Source organism: Lycium barbarum, chromosome 10 (genome assembly GCF_019175385.1).
Source record: "Lycium barbarum isolate Lr01 chromosome 10, ASM1917538v2, whole genome shotgun sequence".
NCBI lineage: Eukaryota > Viridiplantae > Streptophyta > Magnoliopsida > Solanales > Solanaceae > Lycium > Lycium barbarum.
In genome coordinates, this window is record NC_083346.1 from 5,810,260 (window position 1) to 5,835,397 (window position 25,138).

Here is a 25,138-nt window from a genome sequence, read left to right on the forward strand (position 1 = left end):
CTTACACCTTTGCAAAACTTCTAAGTACAAGATCAAAGGTATCATTCCACATTAAGAAACAAAATAGTAAGAAAATGGGAAAAGAAACAAGAGAAAAAAAGAAAAAAAAGGGACCCACACATCACGTAGGAGAATAAACAACCTCTCTCTCTACTTTTGGATGTGATCAAAGAAGTGGGTCCCACTCTAAGTTCTGTAGAGTCGTCAGCCATTTTTGACTCTGAGGCCATTGGATTGGCCTACACACATCTTGTCATTTCATAGGGGCACAGATCCCTATGCAAATGAGTATTATGAAATTCATCTATCTGCCCCCTGATTTTCTGTGCAACTCTCTCCCCTCTTTACTTCTGGTTTTCATTTTCCTTTGTGGTTTAAAATAAAAAAATGTATAAAATTTGAGGTAGTACTCTGACTCATCTTCAAGCTGGCTTCACAAGCCACTTTTTGAGCCGATAACCACTCGTGCTTATATGATAGTCTATTTGTACATATAATATATGTCTTCAACACGTATTCGGCTCAACTTGCACACAGTGACTATTTTATCAGATACTGCTACCTCTCATCAGCTTCTATAGAAATTTGTCCGATCCTACTCTTTACGGTGGTGGAGCCAGGATTCTATTAAGGGATATCAAAAAATATAGACATGTTGCCATCCAAGGTTCGAACAGACCTTAACAAATTTTCGCAACCCCTTAACTGCTGCACTAAACCTTAAGCTTGTGTTAAACGGTGTCAACACTAGTATATATACTTATAAAATCAAAATTTCACCAATCTATACAATGTAATTTTTCGCCGAAGGGTGTCGTTTGACACCCCCTCGAGCAAGGGTAGCTCTGCCCCTGATTCTTTAGCTGGTAATTTTTCATATCTCACCAAGCTCAACAAAAAAGAAACTAGCTAGGCCTTCGGAAGAAAGGCGACTTTGTTCGTGTTTCAGACAATTTGACTAATTCAATATCTCTCCAAAGGAAGGCGGTTAAGTTTACTTTGTAAAAGCTACTAAGAACAGGGTGAAGAATGAAAAACGACCGCTAAACCTACGGAATAAGGTTTGTAGATGCGATCACGAATCAAATTAGATGGAAACCAGGGTTTAGGAATGCTGCTTCTCATTTAGGCACCTTGACCGGTCCATCAGGCACTTGTTACTTCTTATCAGCACATGTATCAGTAACTCTATCCATCAAGATTTAGACAGGTGAGAACAAATTACTTATTAGTAATTTTTGTCTACGCTGGAATCTAAACTTAAGACCTCATTATTTTCTACTTTACTTTATTGATCACTAGATCACTCCCCTAGGTGCTAGTACATATATTCATTTTTTTAATAATTATGATCTTCGAGTCGGCTTACGCACAACTTACTACTTCCATGAATATCTGTTACCTTTCCGCCTGCAACTCTAACCCATACTTGAGCGATGAAAAAATAGCACCTACCATTTTTTGTCTTTACTAACCACAGAGTTTGTACCCTGCTCTCTAGTCTCCACTGTCGTGTGCGGGTGTTTTTTTTTTTTTTTTGTTGGGGGGGGGGGGGGGGGGGGTTGGGGGGTGGTGCAAACTTCTGTACAGAGTTGGTATCGTTTAACAACAGTGTATGTCTTGGTTATCACTTAGATTATGTTCGACTATTTTGGAATAAATGCATAATTAAATCAATTTAGCGATGAATTTCTTCATTTCAATGGAATTGTTGTGCCAGAATCTTTAATGGATGATGCCAACCTTTATATAACATTATATGTACAAGGTAATTTTCAAATTCCGTCCCCTTAGCTCCGCCTCTACGTCCCTACTTAAACCATTCATAACAACCTGCTTATTCATCACCTACTAAGGCCTCCTTTTAAAATGAAACATTCACAACAACAACTATAATTTTATTATTATTATTATTGTTACCGAATATGAAATTATAAATAACATGTTGGTAATAAAAATAGAAACTTATGGTCTGAGAAACGCAAGTCTGGCACAACTGTTTCCCAGTATAAATGTCCTCTGTATAATTTCCGTAAGTTTTAGTTACATTTCGTTTTCAGAAACTAGGGGACCATTCTACAGATTAGGAGCTAAGAAATGCTTTTATGAGTAGCTACTGACAGTAGCTACCACCATTGACCTATCCACCTACAACAACAGTACTTATGGCTAAAAGTTGAAAACCCCTTCCCATATGCCCACTATTCATTGGTCCATTTGAACTGGTCTCCACAGCACTCAAAACTGAACTTGTCTGGTTTCTTCCTAGAAGATATTCTTGGTTTTGTTGTTGGAATCACAAACATTCCAATCTAATATCTTCCTTCATTTTACTCTCTTTCTTATTCATCTGTATGAACAATAAACAACCGGTTCAGATATTCACGAACAAGAACTTATTGGGTTCTATGCCCCAGAAGAATCTTGGCTCCGCCACTGGTCACTTGCACTGTTCTAAAAACATATAGGCTTTTGTAAAGTCTACCAATTATCCAAATTCTTCGTGATAATTCGCATGGTAAAGTAAAAGCTTTAACGTATAAGCTTTCCTAAAAGAGACTAAGCACAGGTCTAAAACGTATAAGCCTTCCTAAAAGGGACTAGTTAAGTTTGCTTATAATCACTCACCTGTTTCTAAACGTACCAGCTCTCGTTTAGGATACCAGTGATCACTACCCCCATAGTCCTAACTGCTCGTTCTCATTACGTTGTTTGTAGAAGAGAAAAGGCTTATATGGCTACAAGATAATATTACTACTACTAGTTTTATGGATTTCATGAGCTTCAAGGGACTGGATGCAAATAGTAAAACATTGGGTTGTTAGATGCATATGTATTCAAGTATAGAAATCTTTACCAAAAGACATCAATCTTTGCTGAAATTTGGCTAAAATTTGACAAAACAAAACAAGCAATTAATCTGTCAACGTTAATGGACCCAATTAGTCTTTAATAAAACTTACTCTAAAGGGACTAGAAAAGACTTTGCCCATTTTTACTCCAGACACAAGGTATCAGAAAAAAGAACTCATTAATGACCATCAGATCAGATTGATGTAGACTTTGTGTTTACAAAAACAAAAAAGAAAAATGAAGAGCCAATTCCTGCATATTCAATTCAATGACAACTTGCAAATTTTACAAGGTGCTTATTGATTAACCCTCTCTCCTAGGCATAAATGATAATGGTCCTATCAACAGTGAATAAGGGTTTTAAAAGGTACTTTACATACATCGGCTTTTTTCAGGGGTTGGATATAGTAGTCCTTATGGACTATAATAATAAAGAAGAAAGAGACCCGCACATATTCATATTTCCAAGGCTAAGGTTAACATCATAGGTGTGGGGATGGTTACCTGTGCCTCGAGTCTAATGAGAAATTTCCTCCATGAAACAGATGGCACAGTGACTAGTTAACTGGGATTGAAGATGAAAGCTCCATTGCTAGAGACCTGATAGCGAGACCTGGTGACCGGTGGGCAGGAGAATAGAGATTGATCAATTTTCTTGATAGGACTTCCCAGCTATCTCATTTATGTGTATATAAGATCTTGTGAAGAGGATCAGTTCATGCAAGATACTTGTAGCTCGGACGTTAAGTGACACTGACTATCTGCATTAAGTTCCAGAAAAATTTAAAATCAGACTTCTAACTACCACAAAAACACGAGCGGAAAATGGAAAGAAAAATCTCGGTCACCATGTAGCTTCAACCTGCATATGCTTTGTTAGATTTGCAGCTAGGAATGGTGTTATGACATGCATTCACCACCCTTTTCTAATTTGTGGATGGGGTGTTCTGGTCAAAAAAATTCAGTTTCTCTTGACAATATTAACTACGATTAGTGTTAATATCAAAAGTTCTCAGTTTCTCTTGACAATATTAACTATCAGTAGTGTCCAGGCTAGCTTGCGCCCACCTCGACTTATTCCACGGGTACCTGACGGCCTCCCACCAGCATAGGTATCGGGTAACTTAATCCACCAAGGTTTGAACACAGGTAGAAATAATCTAGTGTTTTTGCCTCTGCTGAAGTTGTTTCATGTTTCTCGACCCACTCCATTAACCATTTCGCCACACCCTTGGGTGCTAATAACTTATAACTACGATTAGTATCACCCGATTCTCGAAAACATTTCCCACTGTAAACAAACTAGAACTCCAACGACAAACTAGAGGAGAAAGCAAAACAAATAATCAGTTTGGTAATGGTTCCATCCATCCACCAAAAAAAAAGATTGTATATGCCTCAATCACAATTTTAGCACCAACTTTGAAAGGCCAAAATACTGTAGTTGAATTTGATAACAGCAACAACAAATTAATGCTGAGAAATTAAATAGAGGTTAGTCTAATTATATAGAACAGAGAACCTATAATCATACTCTTTAATCTCTAGGAATCTATGTGTAGCTAAAGCAACACATAAAAAAAACGAAGTCCCACAGGGTTGTATAATCGACAAAAGCAACCTAAACTAAGTATATCTTTCAGTCAGTATCAAAATCCAGTTATAGTAAACACGAGTGGCACTCACAAAAAAGTGCGCAGGTTCAGAACTCACACCTCCATCCAAGATGGCTCCCACCAGCAGTTGTTGGAGAATCAGCTTTTAATATCGGTTTTATAAAATTACCAAAGGGATTGTCTTTATCAAGGAGTGGTAATGGTGAATGGTCCCTGACCTTTCCTCCATCCCCGAAGGTAAAGGAAAGCAGGTTCATCATAATAACTGAACAATCAAAAGAGAAAGGCATGGATGACCACATAACTGTCCTTTATTATTTTTTTCTTCTTTCTTTTTGGTTACGTTGCAAGATTGCTTTTTGTCTGTGTCCCCCCATTCCTCAAGGTGGAAGTGGGAGATTGACTATACTACTGGCAAACTGCTCTAATTTTAACATTCAGCCATAAAACCATAACAGGACCAATATCAACTTAATCAAACAGATGCTTAAATGAAACAATGAAAGATTCATCTGCCGGATAGCCTTGGACATCGATATATATTGACGCATAAGCACCTAGATACTTGCTGCTCAGCACCTTTGTACTCTATATTAGTCATGATTTTTATTTTCCTGATATTTAATGGTCAAATAAAAATTCTGCAAATTAAACCAAACATGCAATTTGAACTGACTGTCGGTGCAACCTTTGCATCAGTGCCTCCCATTCTTGAGGTGCCTTGGGGGAGACTGAAAATTCTAGCATAAAGCTGCTCCTGGTATAATTTTCTCCCGTAAAATCACACTGGACAACGTATCAATCAATCAAATAATTCAGTGGAAAAATGTAATTGCACCCACATAATAGCAACGGAATTCAATTTTCTTAGATGTGCTAACAACTGACATATCTACTTGTGTATAAAGCAGAACTTGAGACTATATCTTCACCACCTAACACCTTTATACCACGCTAACATCTTTTGATATTTAATAATATTTCTTGTTTTAATCAAAAGTAAATTGCTCTTCAAGTCAGAGCCATTTAAAACAATTTTTGGTAGTTGTGAAAGACCAAGCTGAATATCTTAACAAAGCTCAAAGAATGAATTCACCGAGTATTAGCCAAGGAAAAAAGCTGAAATTTTCTTTTGAAAAATCACAAGCTTAGCATCACCATTATTAATTTCCGCCCTTCAACAACCGCTAAGGAGGGTTTCATGATAAATTATAAATTTTAAATTGTGAAATCTGCTAAGAGAAAGAAAAGGTAATTCTTTTATCTCACCAAAGTAAAAATCTGAGAAGTATTTTCATGGCCCAAATATAAGGTTAACTAGAAAACAAGCTTGAATTATCACTTAACGAGTTAATGTACCAATGTTCCTCACATCACAATAATCCCCTTGGACCTCCATATCTTATCCCAACAGACCAAGATGGAACCAGAGGATAAAAATAAAGTCAATTACACAAAAATAAATTACCCCCCTGCAGCCCCCCCACCCCACCACCCCACCCCCAAGGACTTCAATAGTAAGTGCAATTAAAAAGAGCAATTTAGAAAGAAAATCCAAACAATTCATATGACCCTCAAAATCTCCAGCATTCAATCATGGGACTACATGAAAGTCAAAAATAGTTCATTCAAGCAGCAGGAAGCTGTAAGAGTGAACTACAGGCTACCTTTTCCTTTTCCTGATTGTTGGAGTTGTGTGATCATCTCATTCTAAAAGCTTAGGTTGTTAGAGAGCACACTTATTTGCTTAATTATGTTTCAAAACGCCCCCTCTTGTGAGGGCTTGATTCTTTTTCATGGGCCAAGCACATGGAAATTCTTTTAGATAATGGATGGCGGTGAGACTCGAACCCAGGACCTATGCCTTCTCTACTACCATGTTGAAGTTGTGTGATCATCTCATTAAAAGCATAAGATGTCAGAGAGAGCACTCTTTTATGTACTTAATTATGTCTTCAACATTGATGAATACGGCTGCTTATATCGACTTGTAATGGCTACCTACATCGACTTGTAAAGGGTTAACACAAATTGGCACCAAAAGCAAAATTGAGAAACAGGAATACACACCTTCCAAGTCAATTGTGCATGCTCAATCAGCTTAAGCTACTTAACCCAAAGAAGCAGAATATCCAAAATATCCACAATGCAGCTTAATAACATGAGAATTAATTGGGCTGGGAATGAAGAAGTAATGGGTCAAAGAATCAGGACTAATCTCCTAAATTGTGGTAATCTCAAAGGCATAAAACAAGCGCCTCATTAATCACAGCAGGAAAAGAACAAAAATTCCTTTTGTCCAAATTTTACACCACTTACCGGAGGCTCAATTTCAATAAAATGAACTTAGTGATATCAATAGGTTTTCCTCATTATTTATTGACTCTTTACTTTTGGCTTTTCTTTATTCAAATAAATCATAAATCCACTAGCTTTCAAAACATATTTAGTCTTCTTTATTGAGGAAACTAATTAAACTCTGTCCCATCTTCACTTTTATTTCCTCCTGCACTTGCATTAGTGCATAGCCTTGAGGATATCGACTCCAGCTCCTTCAATTTAAATACTTCTTCTATGAAGGCATATCAACAGGAGAAGCAATAAACTGTAGAAAGAACTCTAGGAACAATAATAATGTCTGAAATCCATGAGCTGAAAAGAATACCTTTATACACAAAACACCAGTATTTTGATGGTAGCACTGCCCTTTTGCAAGGTCCTATTCATGCATAAGAACGATGATTTGTCAACAACATCCAGTTAAAAATAGAATTTGTTACTAGCTCAAGATGAATATTGTAGGTGGGAGAAAATGTAGACTGTTTATCTTATCCAGCAAGTACTAATATGCAGAATTCTTCTGATGGTACCAATAATCGTGAAGCAAGAGGCCTTACACATGTAACTCTTGTCAAGCTTTGTCTTCTTGACAACTTCACAATAATGAGAGAGCAATTCCAACTTCCAAGCATAGCACAGAATTAAGAATTTAGTTCCACAAATCCTGAAGCGAAGCATTATGTTAAGTCCTTACTTATCAATGCCTGGACCAGATTAAGGAAATATGTATTTTTTAAAAGAAGGATCAGAGGGTTACAACTAAGGATGATGAAACTGCCATAACCAACTAAAGGCATATGCAAAAGCAAATTTAACATGCCTGAAATCCATACATATGTATAAATATTATAAGACCTACCTTTCACTACAAGTTATCCAAAAAATATTGTTTTCCATAATGGTAAAAGTTATTTTCTCCAAGAAGTCAAGTACCCCAGAAAATGAATAAGTTTAACACATCAATTGATAGATTGTCTTAGGCATTCACTTGATGCTGGTTAGGCAGGCCAAGGACAATGGACTTGAGCCCCATTTTGCTTTAGGTTAGTTACGCATAAGACTATGATGGTGAAACTTACAATTTCCACAAAATCTAGCCGCAAGGACAGCTTTGCTTGCATACAGATACCTTCACTGGCTATTGATTCTGAAGCTCAATAGAATGGAAAAAAGCTTTAACAAATGAAAACACACTCCACTTGGTCAGGCAGTCCAACATTTAAGTATCTGCCTTTGATTTGGTATGAATAGGTTTCCAATAGTCTCACGATGGCCTATTTTCAGCTGACAACCTCTTCTCGCACATGGCAATCTTAGATGTCCGACCTAGCTCAAATAGCAACTTTTTTCCAACAAGGCAAACAATTTTATTAATGGTGAAACCCTGTATAGAAGTCATATATCAAAAAGTAGACAACCTACACAAAAGTATGATTCTCTACAAAGGACACCAATCATCTACACACACAGGGACCTTGTGGTGCACCAAAAGGAAACTAGAAACAGATATCAATCTCAACCCCTTTAAATGCTCTCCTATTACTCTCCATCCATGTTACCCACATAAAAGCTATCGGAACAATCCATGCCCTATCTCTTCTCTTCCTCATTTTGAAGGCCCAGATATGCAAGTATGCAACACTTCCTTCACTGTGCACGGCATCACACATTGTACACCAAACCAATTGAGGACCACCCACTACAAACGTGCTGCCATCTGGCAATGCAACTGGAGATGATCTATATTTTCACCTGAACATCTGCCCAAGAAGCACCAATTAATATAGTAATCCTCCTCTTCCTTAGATTCCCCGTTGCCAATATCTCTTCCTTAGCTGCCAACCAAGCAATGAAACATGCTTTCCTGGGTGCCTTGGGGATCCTGATCGATAATGCGGGAAAGTGGACTCCTCTCTCACTAGCAGACTCTAGTAGCATGATTTGACTATGAACAAATTATTCCTCCACTCCCTGACACTTGGATGGTTTGTGCACCGGACCATGCTGACGTGGGATGCTTTGTGCACCGCGCTGCCCTTTTTAACATGAGCATGAATAGTGGAAGACTTGAATTTAAAAGATCGAACAATATAAGGATTTCACTGGGTATGTTGTTGTTGAACAATAGAAGGATTGAATCCTTTAAGAAGATAGAAACAAATTTGAATCCTCGTACAAGGATGAAGAATTCTCTTGAGCCGAGGGTCTTTCAGAAACAGCCTCCCTATCTTCTGAGATAGGGGTATGGTCTGCGTACACTTTACCCTCCCCAGACCCCACATTGTGTGATTTCACTGGGTATGTTGTTGTTGCTGTTGTTGTTGTACAAGGATGAAGAAAGCTAAACCATGTAGCTGAATAGGTATATTTTCCTTTGGGTATTTTCACCTAGTCACATATCAATTTTCTATATTCCTGTTCAGCATGATTAAGTGGGTACAGGTTGGAAACAATGCCTTTCTTTATCGTGAACTACGAGTGTCAAGAGATTTTAAACTGTATATAAAAAATACACAAGTTATCAGATTAACTGAGTGAAAACACTTCGTAAAAAAAACAAGTGAAATCATGCTACCATGACCTTTATTTAAGTTTGTTCTCCCGCAAAGAAAGCTTTCAAACTGCCATCACTGCCCACCCAACTGAAGCCTGTGCCTTTTGATACTCCTCTAATCTTCATAATCTCCCTAAGTTCACTCACACCGTCCCATCTCCCAGCATCTGCTAGAGCATTAGATAGTGCAACATATGCCCCTGGACGACTGCTACTACTCAGCTTGAAAAGCTCATCGGCAGCTAAATTAGCCAATTCCACATCTCCATGCAGTCTACAAGAACTGAGTAAAGCTGCCCAAACATCAGAATCTGGCCTTTCAGTCATATTAATCACAAACTCTAATGCCTGATTTAAGCTCCCTGAGCGGCCCAAGATATCAACCATGCAAGCATAATGCTCCATCCTTGGCTTCATAGAGTAATCTCTTTCCATGCTATCGAAAATCTCTCTTCCTTTAGCAACTAACCCCGAATGTGCACAAGCAGAGAGAGCACTTAGAAATGTAACATAGTTTGGAACAACGAGATGATCTATTTGCATTATACTAAATAGTTCAAGTGCCTCATTTGGATACCCGTTTTTTCCATATCCGTCAATCATCGAAGTCCATGAAAAGACATTCTTCTCAGGCATGTGGTTAAAGACTCTTCTCGCATCCTCAACCCATCCACACTTCGAATACATGTCAATTAAAGCACTTCCAATTTTCACAAGTTCAATTAATTCAGTCTTCATTAACTGTCCTTGAACTTGTTGACCAATTTCAAATGATACTAGAGCAGAACAAGCACCAATAATACTTGCAAAAGTTGAAATATTCGGCCTAAAACCAAAACGTTGCATGTCGATATAAACCTCAATTGCCTTCTTAGCATTTTCAACCTTTTTACTATAACCTTCAATCATTGCATTAAACACCACAACGTCTTTCTCCATTGTTTTACTAAACACATCCTCAGCATCCTCAATACAGCCCTGATTCATATACCCCGTTATCAACGACGTGGAACAAACTACATTCCTTTCCAACATCAAATCAAACACTCTCCTCGCATAATCCACTCTCCCACTCTTCACATACGAATCAACCAACGCCGTATAAAGCACATCATCACCCTCAACGACACATTTAAATATCCGGGCATGAACCTGTTTTCCAATATATCGCGAATATGCTTCAGCATTGCTATTTGTAGACCCCTTCAAGATCATCGATAGCGTAAAACCATCAGGTTTTTCACCTGAAAAACACAGCTTTCTAACAATATTAAAAGATTCTAAGACAAACCCATGTTTTACATAACCAGAAATCATGTAATTATAAGCAGAAAGAGTTGGTTGAGGCATTTCATCGAACACTTGGCGTGCATAAAAAAGACAAGATGATTTTAAATGAAGTATTAGAAGTTTAATACATATATTAGTATTGGGTTTATACCCAGTTTTAATAATATATGAATGGATCTTTTGGCCGTAAATAGGAGTGTCTGAATTGATATAGTGTTGTAAAAATGAAGGCAGTGAAGAAAACTTTGGTGGCCATAAAAGATAATTAGTGTCTGTTTCTTTTAAGGATTTGAATTTGGGTATTTTGGTAATTATTGTCATCTTTCACTTTGGAATGAAAGCTCAAGACTGTGTCTAATGCTACATGACCATGGCTATAGAGTTTCGGTTTGTATGCAACGGACCGAAGTAGAAAGAGGCGCTAAAGTTTTGCACTTCTGCTTATTTCTTACCCCCCTCAGTCCAAAAAAAAATTGTGTTGTTTTTTTTATTCTGTCCAAAAATAATTATCTTTTTTTTTTATATTTAAAAATAATTTATAACCACATAAATATTTAAAGGTTATTTTGAACCATACATTTTAAAAGTATCCCTTTATTTTTTAAATTTTGTGTCAAATTAAAAGAGAATAAATTTTTTGGGACGGAGGGAGTATTAAGCTTAACTCCAGAAAATGAGGTGGGATAAAATAATACCAAAGTTGATGGGATAAAATGGGATATTTATGTCTAAGTTTGAGATAAAATTTATACTTTATTTGATTGAAGGTATAATTTTATCTAGGGATAAATTTATACTTTCAATCAAATAAGGTATAAATTTTATTTCAAACTTAATTCCGGATATCCCGCTTCCCAAACGACCCCTAAAAGTGACCATATTTGCAGTGTTGGAAGCGAAATGGGATTGCAGTTGGTACACTTTGTGGAGTTGGACCAGAGGCCATCTAACTGACAAAATTCATAAGCCCACGGGCTATAGTTATATTTGGCCCACGTATAAATAACCATTTTCCAGTCTCTTTTTTTGCGCAGATTGGCCTTCATTTGGGGTGGTCTCTAATTTTTGTCCTTCAAATTAGTAGTCTTTAAGTTTTGGCCTTCACCTAATACCCCGAGATTGGGGTTCGAAGTCCAACTCTCTGTCTATGCAAATTCTGCCTCGGGCCTTAAGGGAAAAAGTTAAAGACCACCGATTTTGAGGGACAAAAATTAAAGATGACCCCTCAGCGAAGGACAATCCTGCAAATTGCCCATTTCCAGTCCTTGGAAATGAAATTGGGCAATTCGCAGTACCGTCCATATTTTGGGGTGGTCTTTAATTTTTGTCCATCAAAATGAAAGTATTTCACTTTTGCCCTTTGCCTAAAACCTTAGGGTTCCGGATTCGAATCCCTACTCAAGCGAAAATTTTAAAAAAAAATGTCGCTAGGCAGAGGTTGCCTACAAACTCTACCCCATCAGGCATAGTTTGCCTGTAAAACTCTACCTTAAGGCAGAGTTTGCAGGAAAATTATGCCTGATGGGGCCTTAAGGTAGAGTTTTGCAGGCAAAATTCTGCCTTGCGAAATTTCTTTTTTTTTTTTTTTTTACTGGGATTTGAACTCAAACCCTTGGAGTATTAGGCGAAGGACAAAAATTAAAGACCACCAATTTGAGGGGCAAAAATTAAAGACCACCCCTAAAGAAGGGTAATCCGCGCAAAAAAAAAAAAAAAGAAGAAAAATAGCAGTTATCGTGGAGTTCCAAATTTTCCATATAAAACTCTGAGGACATTTCATGGAATTTCATTTGTGAAATTTGAAATTTCATAATAATGATGTTTTTAATAATCTATATCTATATTTATACTATATTAAAAGCATGAAGGCCCTTAGAAATGTTGATTGAACTTTTTGCCCTTCATTAAAAAACTTTATAATAGACAAAATTGTCATTTACTATTTCCTTAAATATTAAATGACTATAATTTTATTCAAAAATATATAGTCTATTTTGGTAAGAAGTGTGATACAAAATTGATTAATAATAGGAGTCTTTACCTTAATTAGATAGGTAGTAGTACTTAACTATGGTACTTTAAAAGATATCAATGAACTTCCAATAACTCCAAATTACGAGGTAATATCCATTACAACACAAAATACCTTCTTCTTGCTCTTTGTTTTTGCCTTCCTCTTTTTAACTCCACTTTATATTTTTATTATTTTGATGCTCGATTTAATGTTCAATTTTCGTGAATCTTGCTTTGCATAACATATTATTTTTTATCTACTTTTTCATATCTATCACTTCTGTTTTTTGTAATCGAGGAGAGTTGGAGATTGGGGAAAAGAAGAGGTGGTGGGTAAAGAGGTAAAACAAATCTTTCTTCTCTGAACTATTTTAAAACTAATATTTCCCGTTTTTTCTCTTTTTGTAATCTTTGTAATATCGGGTTTTATGAGTTATTTATCTTAGTTAAGGTATCAATACTCCATCTTATACTTATTTCATTCTTTTTGCTCTCTCCCCCAATTTCAACTAGGTAATAAATCCTAATATTTAGGTATTCTTTTATAATTTCGTTTGGTCTGTAACACATAATTCAGCCGCGTCTTACACCTACTTAGAGGAATACATAGTTTCAATAATTGCAGGCTTGCACACGAATTATCTTCTCATTGGTTTAATGAGGGTACGGTTAAGGTTTTTTTAGAGTTTTGAGTATGGGTATTTTTCTTTCTTAGTTTCGTTCAATAATGCTCATACGATGAGGTTTTAGAGCTAATTTGTTGGGTTCTGGGTAAGTATACATGTTGTGTGCTTGATTCAATTTTAATACCTTTGGTCTAGTGTCTTATATTGAATTGTTTAATTTACAGGTATTCTATCAACTATTGCTGCGTGATGCATAGAATATCAGTCCTACTTGAGGTAATTTAATTTTCTTAATTACATGAATTTTCTTGTCTTTTCTAAAGTTGACTAATTTTTAGAAAAATTCCGTACGTCCTACCATAAATATTGAGAATAAACCGAACAATATTCAAAATTTGATCCAAGGTGATTATCACTAATGGTATTCAAATTTATGTTTCTTTTTTCCTTTTATTTTAATGACAATTTGTTAAAGCTGCATCCGAGAAGCATTGAGCGGATGAGTTTTCGAGCATGACTACCTTCGACTCCATTCTGTAAAGTCATCATATGCATCCGATAAATGACAGTTGGAGATTATTGAGAATAAACCGAACAATACTCAAGGTTTTGATCCAAGGTAATTACCAATAATGGTAGTCAAATTTATGTTTCTTCCTTTTTTCTTTTATTTTAATGAAAATTTGCTAACATTGCGTTGGTAAGCTGAAGCATTGTGCGAATGAGTTTCCGAGCATGAATGCTCCCGACTCCATTCTGAATATATGTGACACATCTGAGCCAGAAAGTCATCCTATGCATCTTGTAAATGGCAGTTGGAAGTAACCTTGCACCCTGACATTCCAGAGATCACGATTTGTCGTATCTCAATGTAATCAACTATACCTTCGAAAGACATATGTTACTAAAGCTGAAACACGAAGCATCTTGGCAAATTTCATTCTTTTTAATCCTTTTGTAAGTGCGTTTAAGTTGGATAAAGCTGTAATTGTATATAAAACTAATGATATATATGTTTTGCGGAAAAATAAAAACTACCATTATTTGGCAAAATAAAATTTCCCTAGAAGTCCTTTACTTGCTATAATTATAACACTAATACATAGTCGTAGGAGTCCTTTATTTGTTATAATTATAACACTAATAGCATATATTTCTTGGAAATAAAAACTGCCTTAGGAGTGCATCCTTTGTTATAATTATAATTTATAACACTAATAATATAGCTATAAGAGTCCTTTCTTTGTTATAATTCTAACATTAAATATATATTTTTTCGAAAATTAAAAATTGTCATAGGATTCCTTTTTTGTCATAACGCTAACAATATATAAGATAAAACTATCAAGGAGTCCTTTAAAAGCACAGACTTTTTAATCTTTTAAAAATAGATTTCACACTAGGCAAAATAGTCATTTAATTAGTATTTTTTTAATATTAAAACTTTTAAAGCAAGTAACATTTTAATTATTAAATTTTTCCTTATTTAAACTATATAGGAAATCGTACTATTTAGGATTTTAAAATAGATTAAGATTTTTTTAAAACTACAAGCAATAAAACCTGACAAATATACGGAAAACTTGAATAAAAAGTTATTACTCTCTTGACAAGATTTTAGAGGTAGAAATTGTAGCTTGATAAAAATAAATTTTCCATAACAATTAGTTTTTTTTTAAATCAACTAAGATTTTGCACGATATATCATTCCTTATGTAAACAAATTACCAAAATAATCCAAACATTGAAATCGATTAAGATAATATTTAGACTTTAAAATCATTTGAAAAATTTCCTTAATTATATATCTTTTCGTTATTTTGAATTATGTAAGGTAAAGGTAACTAACTTTCTCCGTAGATGTAAATCTATAGATAATTACATACCATAAGAGATCCAAACTCCCCACTCCTAACCAGAAGTTGCTACTGAAAAAGAAATAAGAAATAACTAAAAATTGCTTATTCCTATTTTCTCTCCAAATTAGAATCGCACATTAATTACAAGCCCTACTTTCATCTTTGCAAGTTCACAAGATACCTAATTATTTTGAATTCAATTATTACGTCAACGTAATAACATTTATTTTTCCATTTAAAGGAATGTTGCATATACCTCGACATCAATTCTTATTGCAAATAATTCGTTCTTATTCTATATTTTATACACTTCTTTATTTTTATTGGTAGTCACAGAAAACACGTCCACGTGCACTAATGCCTCTAAGCATGTTTATCCCCACAATTCTATTTTTATCTCTAGAAATGAAGGAATTCCTTTGAAATACTCCCTCCGTCTCATAATAAGTGTCACCTTAACAAAAAAAAACACGCATATTAAGAAATCAATAATGCAATGTAAAGTTTACGAAATTATCCCTACATAATAAAAATAAATTACTTTTTCATCTTGATTAGAACATGCACAAGTAGTAAACCTTTTGACATTGAGAATCCAAAAATACCAAGTTACTATGTGGCTTTTTCAATCATCATTTAGATGTTACTTTAACTTGTCAGTTTTTGTCTAACGGTAGAATTTAAAAAAAAACAAACTAGCCAATTTATATCTTAGTTTCCTAAAGTGACACTTATTATGAGACAATTTTTTTTTTTTTTTGGCTAAGTTGACAATATTCAATGTTGCATTATATGTGCCACATCATTATTACACATGACAATTATATGTTACACTTTCAAAAGTGATATCAAAAAAAGTTTCAATCATAATAGAGCACTAAAACAATATAAGGTAATATAGCACACGCTAAAATGTCGTTATAAAGAGATATTACACGAGATACCACAAAATAATGTAATTGTCTCTCATACACTAAAATATTTATAGTACAAATAATAATGAATTAATTTAATTATATTCACATTGCTTGAATGTTCAGCAAATATTGAATTTAACTATTATGTCCACATTTCACTTTCATCATTTAGACCATTGTATTTATTTTAATGAAAAATGTATTCTTCTTATATAAATTATTTATTGATTCGCACGATACACACGTGCAACGCACGAACACTAAATATTAGTAATACTAAAAGTGGACTGTAGATGTTAATTCTACTGTACTGTTCACCCGTACATACTTGTTTTGATATCGTCTCACTGTTACTTTAATTTTCCCCCTTTTTTTAAGGATCTCAATTCACTACAAGAAAATGTCAAAATTGTGACAGAAAAATCCGTCACAAATTCGTCTCAAATCATCGATTGTGACGGAATTGTGACGGAATTACGGACGTCCCAGAACCCTTGATCATAAAATCTTTGTGACGGATTTGAATTCCGTCACACATAGTTGTCACGGAATTGTCACAACCCAGTCCTTTACAATATAGAGCCTTGTATTTGGCTTAAATTCTTTCACAAAATTGAGACCGATTTTTGACAGCTTTCTCCGTCACAAAACAATGACAGAATAATTTTCGTGACAAATTTCTATATCTAGCACAACAATTGTAACTGAATATTTTGATACAAATAAATTGTGACAGAATCTTTGGTCACAAATTGTTTGCCATGCAGCTTTATTGTGACATATTTAGTATAGATTGAGACAAACTAAATTCATCACAAATATATTTAAAATTTTAAATTTAATAAATAATAATTAAACAATACTTTTGAATTTGACAATATTATTCAATATATATAGTAAATTAGCTAAAAGCATAAAAAATAACTAACCACCAAAATATGACAAACATAATATTAAATTTATAATACAAAAACTTACAGTTAAAACACACAAAATACACAACTTCAATAAGCAAAAGTCTACAAAAATTTTAAACTTACAAAGCATCCAACTAACAAAAGTCTGACAACGTTGAAAACAACACTTAGAATATCCAACTAACCAAAGTCTAAAATTTTAAACACTTAAGCATTTGGTGAGTCCCTATTAGGGAGAGTAGGACTATCAGATGAGCGAGAAGATAACTCCATCACGCTTATCATGTGAGACCATCGATCCTCCATAGACTTAAACCAATCTGAGACCTCATTCTCTACGCGTTGTTGCACTTCCGCCTCTACACGCTCCTGAAGAATCCTCTCTTGATTTTCTTTCATTCGCAACATCTCTTCCTCAAGTAATTTGATGCGCTCTTGATCAGCAGCACGATCAGTCACTATATTGCATGAAGTGATAGAATTATAATCTTTATACATAGTCAAAGCTTGAGAGCCCAATCCATACACACATCGTTTTTTCTCTCCACCCACAACATCCAAGTAAATGCGATTTACATCGAGTTCTTGAACTTCTTGTGAATCATCTGATGAGCTTATAGCAGTAGCCACCCTAGCCTCCATTTCATCCTAAAAATACCCAAATAATCAACTACCAAACACCAAGATTTCCACAAATAAGTACATATTACAAGAAAAATAACTACATCAGGAATATTTTGAAATACAATTTCACATGGAGGAGAAGAAGACTTGCATCATGGAGTCTATTCATATGGAAGATTTATGCTACTAGTTCATTGAGCCTACATGCATAGGAGCAGATATGAAAATTTTAAAAATTGAATACTATGAGAATAAGCTATGGTACAAAAATCATTGCTGGTTTGTGCTAGTTTGCAGGTAATGTGGGCATTTAAATAAGGAGAGATGTTACTGCTGATACAGACCATGCCTACAGGAGATCTCGTTTGGACAAGAATATAAGGCATTACATGAATGTCAACATGGCACATTACAACTTTGAATTTGCAGAATTGCCTAATTTTTCTGCAATTTCTCATGCAGTAACTTGGCAAAACTCTGCAGCAACTGAAGTTTGGGTGGAGCAGTGTGTGATTGGTACGCATGGGGCTAAAGGCTAGAATGGGGCACAAGTTCTGCACATATGCAGCATTAATGAACTATAGCAAACTAGGGTCCTGATGGTTACTGGTGTTACTTAACTAAAGGAGAAAATATGGTTGGAGTTGATTGCTGGTGTGGAAAGAAGGAAGTGTTTCTACTATCATGTTCCAGTCCTATGGGAGGAGAACTTGGTGGTATTTTATTCTAACTCTATTTTCTTTTTTTGCAGGTATTTATGCAAGGAAATTTACATACAACACAAGTGGTGGAATTCTGAAACTTTGCTTATACCACTGGTTCTTCTGGAAATGATGTGGTCCAACCTTTCTTAAGTCTCTATTTAAGTGTCCTGGTCTTTCAAAAATGTTGTGATAATCTTATCAGCTATAGAATGTCCTAATTTTTTCTTCTTCTAAATTTAGCTGCTTCTCATGATTTACTCAAGCTGCACTTTCAAGAAAAAATGAATTTAATTCCTCTCATCACATGATTTTGGTTCGACCAGGACTGAAGTTGCTATTTGAGTTTGCTACTTCAACATGTATCACTTAAGTGTATGATTTCAATCTCGTCAAGGTTTTTTCTTTTTCCAAATTGGATCCAAATTATTACTCGAAGTAATAATTAACATTTTAATTTGAGATTCAGTATAGCATTCCTCGATTTCTTTGATCATCTGAACAAACAGATTTGTTCATGGAATTCCTAACTACGACTAGAAATCGAGCAAAAACAGATTGATTATGTTTAATTTTTGAAGTTCCTTTTTAATTGAAGTTGAGTCTTGAATTCTACCAAACCGAAACCGTACCGGACCGAATAAGAAATATCGAACCGTACCGGACCGAATAAGAAATACCGAACTGTACCAAACTAACTTTGGTATGGTCTGCATATACAATTACAACACCAACAACATACTCAGTGTATTTCCCAAAAGATTCGGTATATACAATTGATAAACCGAATACCGAACCACCACCAACAACAACAATATACCTAGTGCATGAGTGGAAATGCACACCACTGAAACCAAGCATCCATTGATGCAGCTAGCAAATGCACACCTTGAAATTCTTAAACCACTGAAACTGACTCATCTTAACTCTTATATAATCTGCACTTCACATCTCCAATTACCTATTACCTATTCCCTATTCACTCTTTTTCTCAAATACAAGTCTTTTTAGGTTATCAAATGTGGAAATGAGGGAGCTGTTACTTTTGAGAGTAAGCCAAAGTAACAACACTCGTGGTGGAATCAAGAATCTAAACCTTCAAGTCTGTGACAGTCTTCCTAATTTAAAGACTATAGGTCCATATTTAAAGAGACATAGGCATGTGTCCTCAGAGCTGTGTGCTTTTTCCAGATCTGAATGCTTTTTGTCTGGAACAGACACTAAAGTGTTCTCCTCTATTTCAGCCAAAACTATAAGGTCTTATAACACATCAGCAACTAGCCAGTCTACTTATCATCTGCCAAGAGCAGTGCAACTTTCAGAGCTACATTAGTGTTGTATCAAAATTCACTCAATTATCGCAATTCAAGAGTGAACTTCTACCAAAATCTATTTATGCGATCCATGGGAGCTTGAGATGTGACAAATCTTTTTTCTTTTATTTTTTTTCTTCCAAGGCTTTAAGGATAAGAATCTTTGTTAGATACTGAGCATTTTTGCCAAACATCTAAATGTGAAAGTACTAATAGCCATGAGTCATCCATAAAGGCAGATAGGAGAGAGTATATTTGTGGGGAGAATAAAAGAACAACAATATTTTTGGAGTTGGGATATACTCTTATCACACTTCTTGGTAATGAATAAATTGGAAAAAAAATCACACTTCTTTTTTTAGAGTCAAACTAATTATTAATTGCTTAGAGTTAAATTTTTCATCCAGCCATCTAATTTAGGGACCCGTTTGGATATAATTGTAATGTAAGTTATGCAAAGTTTATACTTAGCTTGGAACCAATTAATTGTGCTGATAATGTAGAGTTGCATTCATAATATAAACTTTTTAGTACTTTGAATGTATTAGAATATCTGTTGTTTACCTAAACTATGTCTCGATACATCAAGGAGATTATGCCCAAATTTTTCGCAAAATATACAAGTAGATAAGAAAGTAATATATACACAAACTGCACATGAACTCGACAACTCCTACTCTCCTAGAACAATCACGTATCACTTTCCCAGTAATTTATCTTCCATAAGAACTATGGTAGGACTTGAAAAACACAATGATAAACTTTTAGCTGATGAGGCAAAAGAAAATAACATGACTTTCTGATGGTTTAGTAGATAAAGGAACATGTCAAGGCACCAGGACAAAAAATTTAAGTTGTATAGGCTGATGTCCAAGCTAAAGTCCCTTATCATCACATATTGTATCCTCTTGATCCTACATATAGGAAATCATGTGGTACAATTCAGGATGCTACATGGTAAGACACACTTGATCCATTGGTTGACTATGCTTCAATGGGTGGTATTAACACCTAGTGCTCATTCCCTTGAAGGGTGGACAACTTATGGTGAATGTAGTGATAATACTTGGTTTAGAACTACAGTGGAGATTAAGATACAAAGATGGAACCAGTATTACAGGGATAGAATGCAGGTTGGCTTTTCTCCTAGTTCTAAGGCAGATATACAAGGTTATGTACAAATGGGAAGGACAACAAAGACTGGTGCAGCAGTTGGACTGAAGAATGTGCAGGATCAACTTGCTGGTTTGCAGAGATAGTAACTGGGAAGAAATACAAGGAAAGCACCAGATGTCATAGGGTATCACAACAACAGAAAAGGCCATATATGCAAAAATCAAATTTCGCAGATTTCACCACTTCACTTAACCATTTTTTTGGTCATTTCATGATCAAAATCTAGTCTTTACAGTTAATTATGATGCAATTTTCAGATTTTTAGTTATTTTTTAGCAAATAGGAGATGGTTTAAAAAGTTCTAAAGGCATCAGGGGATTATAAGGTACAATATGGACAAAATATCATTCTGTCGCTGGTGTGCTGAGCCTGCTAAGATACAAGAAAATCTGCACAAAGGCTGCTCTTTTCATGTGCAGATGGTTCAGGGGAAATATTGGCAATTTGGCTATATTGGTTGCAAACAGGTCGTGTAAACCAGTAACTAATCCCAAAATGGAAGTACTAAAAAAACTCGTTGCAAAAATTAACCCAAAATTATAACCGTTCCGCAGATCGTTAAGTTACAAAAGAAACTTACATTAATGCTCTTAGACTTGGGATCAACAAAGCTGCCATCCTTTCTTTTGTGCAGCTTCTTAAAGACATCCCATGAATTTGCAGGACAACGTAGGTCTATTGCTTGGAAAATAGAGTTTAATATTGAAGTACAAGATAAGATTAGAGAATTACTCTACTAAAAAGTTGAATTTGTTACCAATTTTATAGTATGCTCCACTGTTGATTTAGAACCACCAGTATGCTTGCTTGGACCAGTGCCTGGACCACCGGTCTCACTGTGTTGATTTTGAGTGGCGATACGAGATTTTTCCAGCCATTTGTCAGAGGCCCAATATGTCTTCCAGCTTTCCCATACATCTTCTGGAACAAAAGTAGGTCTGGGACGTTTTCGCCAACGGTGCAATTTCTTAGAGTATAAGGTGGATGCCATTTTACCCCAGGTGTGTTCGATTACGGTAGTCTCAGAAGGGTTCCACTGATATAATTTCTGGAAAAAAATTCGATCAGTGACATAAACATCATTTTTTTTAAGAAAAACAAGGCAGGGTAGATTCTAATAAGCCTTAAAAAACAGAAATTAGGCGAGGGACGAAGTTAATCACATATTCAACAGATTTAATCTTCACGAATTAGTAACTTTCCCTTTAATCAAAACAAGTAACTTTTTCCCTGATCAAAACTGTAACCTTTTTCTCTAAAAAAATAGTAACTTTTTTCTCTAATCAAAATAGTAACTTTTTTTCTCTAAAAAATAGTAAATTTTTTTCTCTAAAAAATAGTAATTTTTTTCTCTAATCAAAGCAGTAGGTTATTTAAAAAAAAAAAAACAAGTAGCTTTTTACTTTTCAGACATCAAGACCTAGTTCAAACCGAATTTCTTTTTTAGTAAAATTACATCTAAGCAGCCCCTTCATCTCACCACAAAAAAGGAACACTCCTTCAAAATAGTGCTATAGCTTAAATGAGCAGCATACTCATGTTGTAAGACTGAGAAAATAATTCAAAACTAAGAGAAACATTCAGCACTGAAAACTTTACAAAAACAAGCTTTAAGGTCACAAACCAACCACCAACGAAACTAAACAAAACAAGTTTCCGATAGGAAATTTCAAAACGTGGCGCAACAACATACTGGTAACATCTTTGACGAGCCCAATACTTAACCAAACATCATGAAGTCGATATATTTACATGCTAATTTTTAGCTAAAATAGGTAGTAAAAACAAAATTTGTTTTGGACATGTACCATCTGCAGTTGCTGTTGTGATGGCACATATACCATCTGCAGTTTCTTTTGGAATCTGAGGTAAGGCTATAACATCCTCCTATGATTATAATAAACTCCAACCCAGAATTTCACTGGGCTAATTAATAAAAAAAAAAAGGAAAAATACTTATATAAGTTTTTAATGTAGAGAAATAATTACCACAAATTCATGCCAATAGAATTTATGAATGGATTCACTAACATCCTTTTATGAGTAACCAGTAGCATCTTGTCGTTCCTTGAATGTTTCTGTGATGCTCTTCGAAATAGAATGACCACTAGGAACAAACCTGAAACAAAATTGACAACAAATAAATAACACATTTCTTGATATTTATATTTTTTAAAACTTAAAACCATTTATACAAAAACAGATTTTCTTACTTTTCTCCTATAACTGAGATGACCAACCGACTAGATGTCGATGAGCCGCTAGTAGACCTAATAGAGATATCTGGAGTGCTTGGAATAGTAGGAGTACAAGGAACACCGGCAACTGATGATGGTGAATCACTTATATTCTTAAGTGTCAATTACCTATGCCTTGCACAACTTTGAATAAAAACAAAACAACTAATGAAATAATTCAAAACATGATAAAGTTTAACAACTGCAGCAACAAAGTTCTTGGAAAATAAAGCAACTAGCTTTCAAATTATATTAGTTCATTTTGTAGATACAAAATATTAGATGTCCAACACAAATTACAAGATATAAGGACATAATTAAAAAAGTGAAAACTGCTTATAACATACGATTACTTAAAGTTAAAACAATCTAAATTTTCTAGAGTAACATTAGCTTAACTTACTGACCAAATTCATTAAAAGGTACATTCATCAGACTCATCAAAACACACAAACTATTATTCACTTTCTTCTTCCTCCTCCTCCTCCTCCTCCTCCTCCTCCTTCTCTTCATCCTCATCCTCATCCTCATCCTCATCCTCATCCTCATCCTCGTCCCGTCCTCGTCCTCTTCCTCTTCCTCATCATCCTCCTCCATGTCAACGAGCACACGATTTGGGTCATTCAGTGTTTGAAATGTTTCATTTGCATTACAATCAATTTCATGCACTTGACTATCATCCTCTTGAAAAGCTGGATCGCTCAATGTATGAGGTTGCTCTGCTATGTTTGGAACATCTACAACTGAGCGTGCCTTTATCTTGCAAACAGCCAACCATTCATTCCCTGTCCTCTTTAGAGTAGGATATGTTTCAAGATACACTTGGGTAGCTTGCACAGCCATAATAAATGGTTCATATTTGTTAAAAGTCCTTCTCCTGTTAACATCAACAAGGTTATATTGTGGATGTACTCTTGTACCATGTTTAGGTGTTGGATCAAACCAAGAACATTTAAATAACATGGTTCACTTAAATGGTGATGCAGGATACTCTAACTGCAAAATCTCTGCCGATCGACCATAGTAATCCATATCATCTGCACTGTGGCTAGAGCCCTTGATACATATACCACTATTCATTGTAGATCTACTTGAACCGTATTCTTCGATGTGAAACTTGTAACCATTTACGACATATCCGTTAAAGGGTTGAACCTTATGCAATGGCCCTTCCGCAAGATCCTTCATGATTTGATTGCTGATGGCGGATGAAGGATCACGTGCCTATTGACATTATAAGTAATTAAGCATGCACATAGATTATATTTTATGGACAAAAAAAGAATAATGTAAACCTATTAATACTTACGTATCTCTCAACCAAGATGCAAACTCTGTTTCAAGTTTAGTATCAATCTCGCTATCTTGAATGTATGGTTGAATTTGTCTTAAGTTATCTTCATAAATTCTGAAGAAAGAAAGCTAATTTGATTTAACAATATCAAATGTAAATGATATTGATATTGATATTTTAATCATGATTAACTTACTTTATATATGGTTTCACTTCATCACAATTCAATAGAATATATGTGCGAGCTGCATGATATTCTTTATCATCTAACCTCATTTTTTTCTTCTTACCAAAACCCTTACCAGCATGCTTGAAAATAGAAAGCATTCCAGGATGGCCCTCTCCCACCCCACCATCATCTGAATTTCGTAGCACTTTCCTATGCCTTGTTGAAATGTGCGACTCAAAATAGTGCGCACAAAACGATGATGTTTCTTCAACCAGACATGCATTGCATATAGAACCTTCGAGTCTATTCTTATTTTTGACATTATTCTTCAACCTTCGGAGATTCCTTCATACATTAAAGTAAGTATGTCAAATATGGTATTTGGGTTCATTTACATATCTTATAATATATAATTAATTTGATTTACTGCTCATACGGATACATCCATCGGTATTGAACTGGGCCAGCTAAACGTGCTTCGTAAGCTAAATGGATAGGAAGATGTTCCATAGAATCCCAGAAGCTAGGAGGAAAAATACGTTCAAGCTTATTCAAGATGAGAGGAATATTTCTTTCTAATTGTCCCATTTGTTCCTTTGTTATTGTAGTAGAGGTGAGATCTTTAAAGAAAAGACTCAA

At 35.0% G+C, this 25,138-nt stretch overlaps 1 protein-coding gene across 6 annotated transcripts; it reads right to left on the bottom strand.

The window, feature by feature from the left end:
- Positions 1-3,014: 3,014 nt before the first annotated feature.
- Positions 3,015-11,122, bottom strand: LOC132614293 (pentatricopeptide repeat-containing protein At1g28690, mitochondrial). Of its 6 annotated transcripts, none has more exons than XR_009572242.1 (5): positions 9,391-11,122; positions 7,889-9,305; positions 7,367-7,473; positions 7,135-7,188; positions 3,015-3,614 (listed from the first exon to the last, which is right to left on the bottom strand). XR_009572242.1 is itself a non-coding variant. In XM_060328706.1 (2 exons), exon 1 carries the CDS (start codon positions 10,972-10,974, stop codon positions 9,397-9,399), a length of 1,578 nt encoding a protein of 525 aa, XP_060184689.1. In that variant the 5' UTR covers positions 10,975-11,122; the 3' UTR covers positions 3,015-3,614; positions 9,391-9,396. The 6 variants fall into 6 exon arrangements, 1 of the variants encoding a protein (XP_060184689.1); XR_009572241.1 differs by adding an exon at positions 3,943-4,174 and having other exon boundaries at positions 7,889-11,122; XR_009572243.1 differs by adding an exon at positions 3,922-4,174 and having other exon boundaries at positions 7,889-11,122.
- Between the last annotated feature and the right edge of the window lie 14,016 nt (positions 11,123-25,138).

Excerpts from the sequence above, each read along its gene's own strand:
- LOC132614293 (XM_060328706.1), bottom strand. The coding sequence starts at position 10,974 with ATGACAATAATTACCAAAATACCCAAATTCAAATCCTTAAAAGAAACA.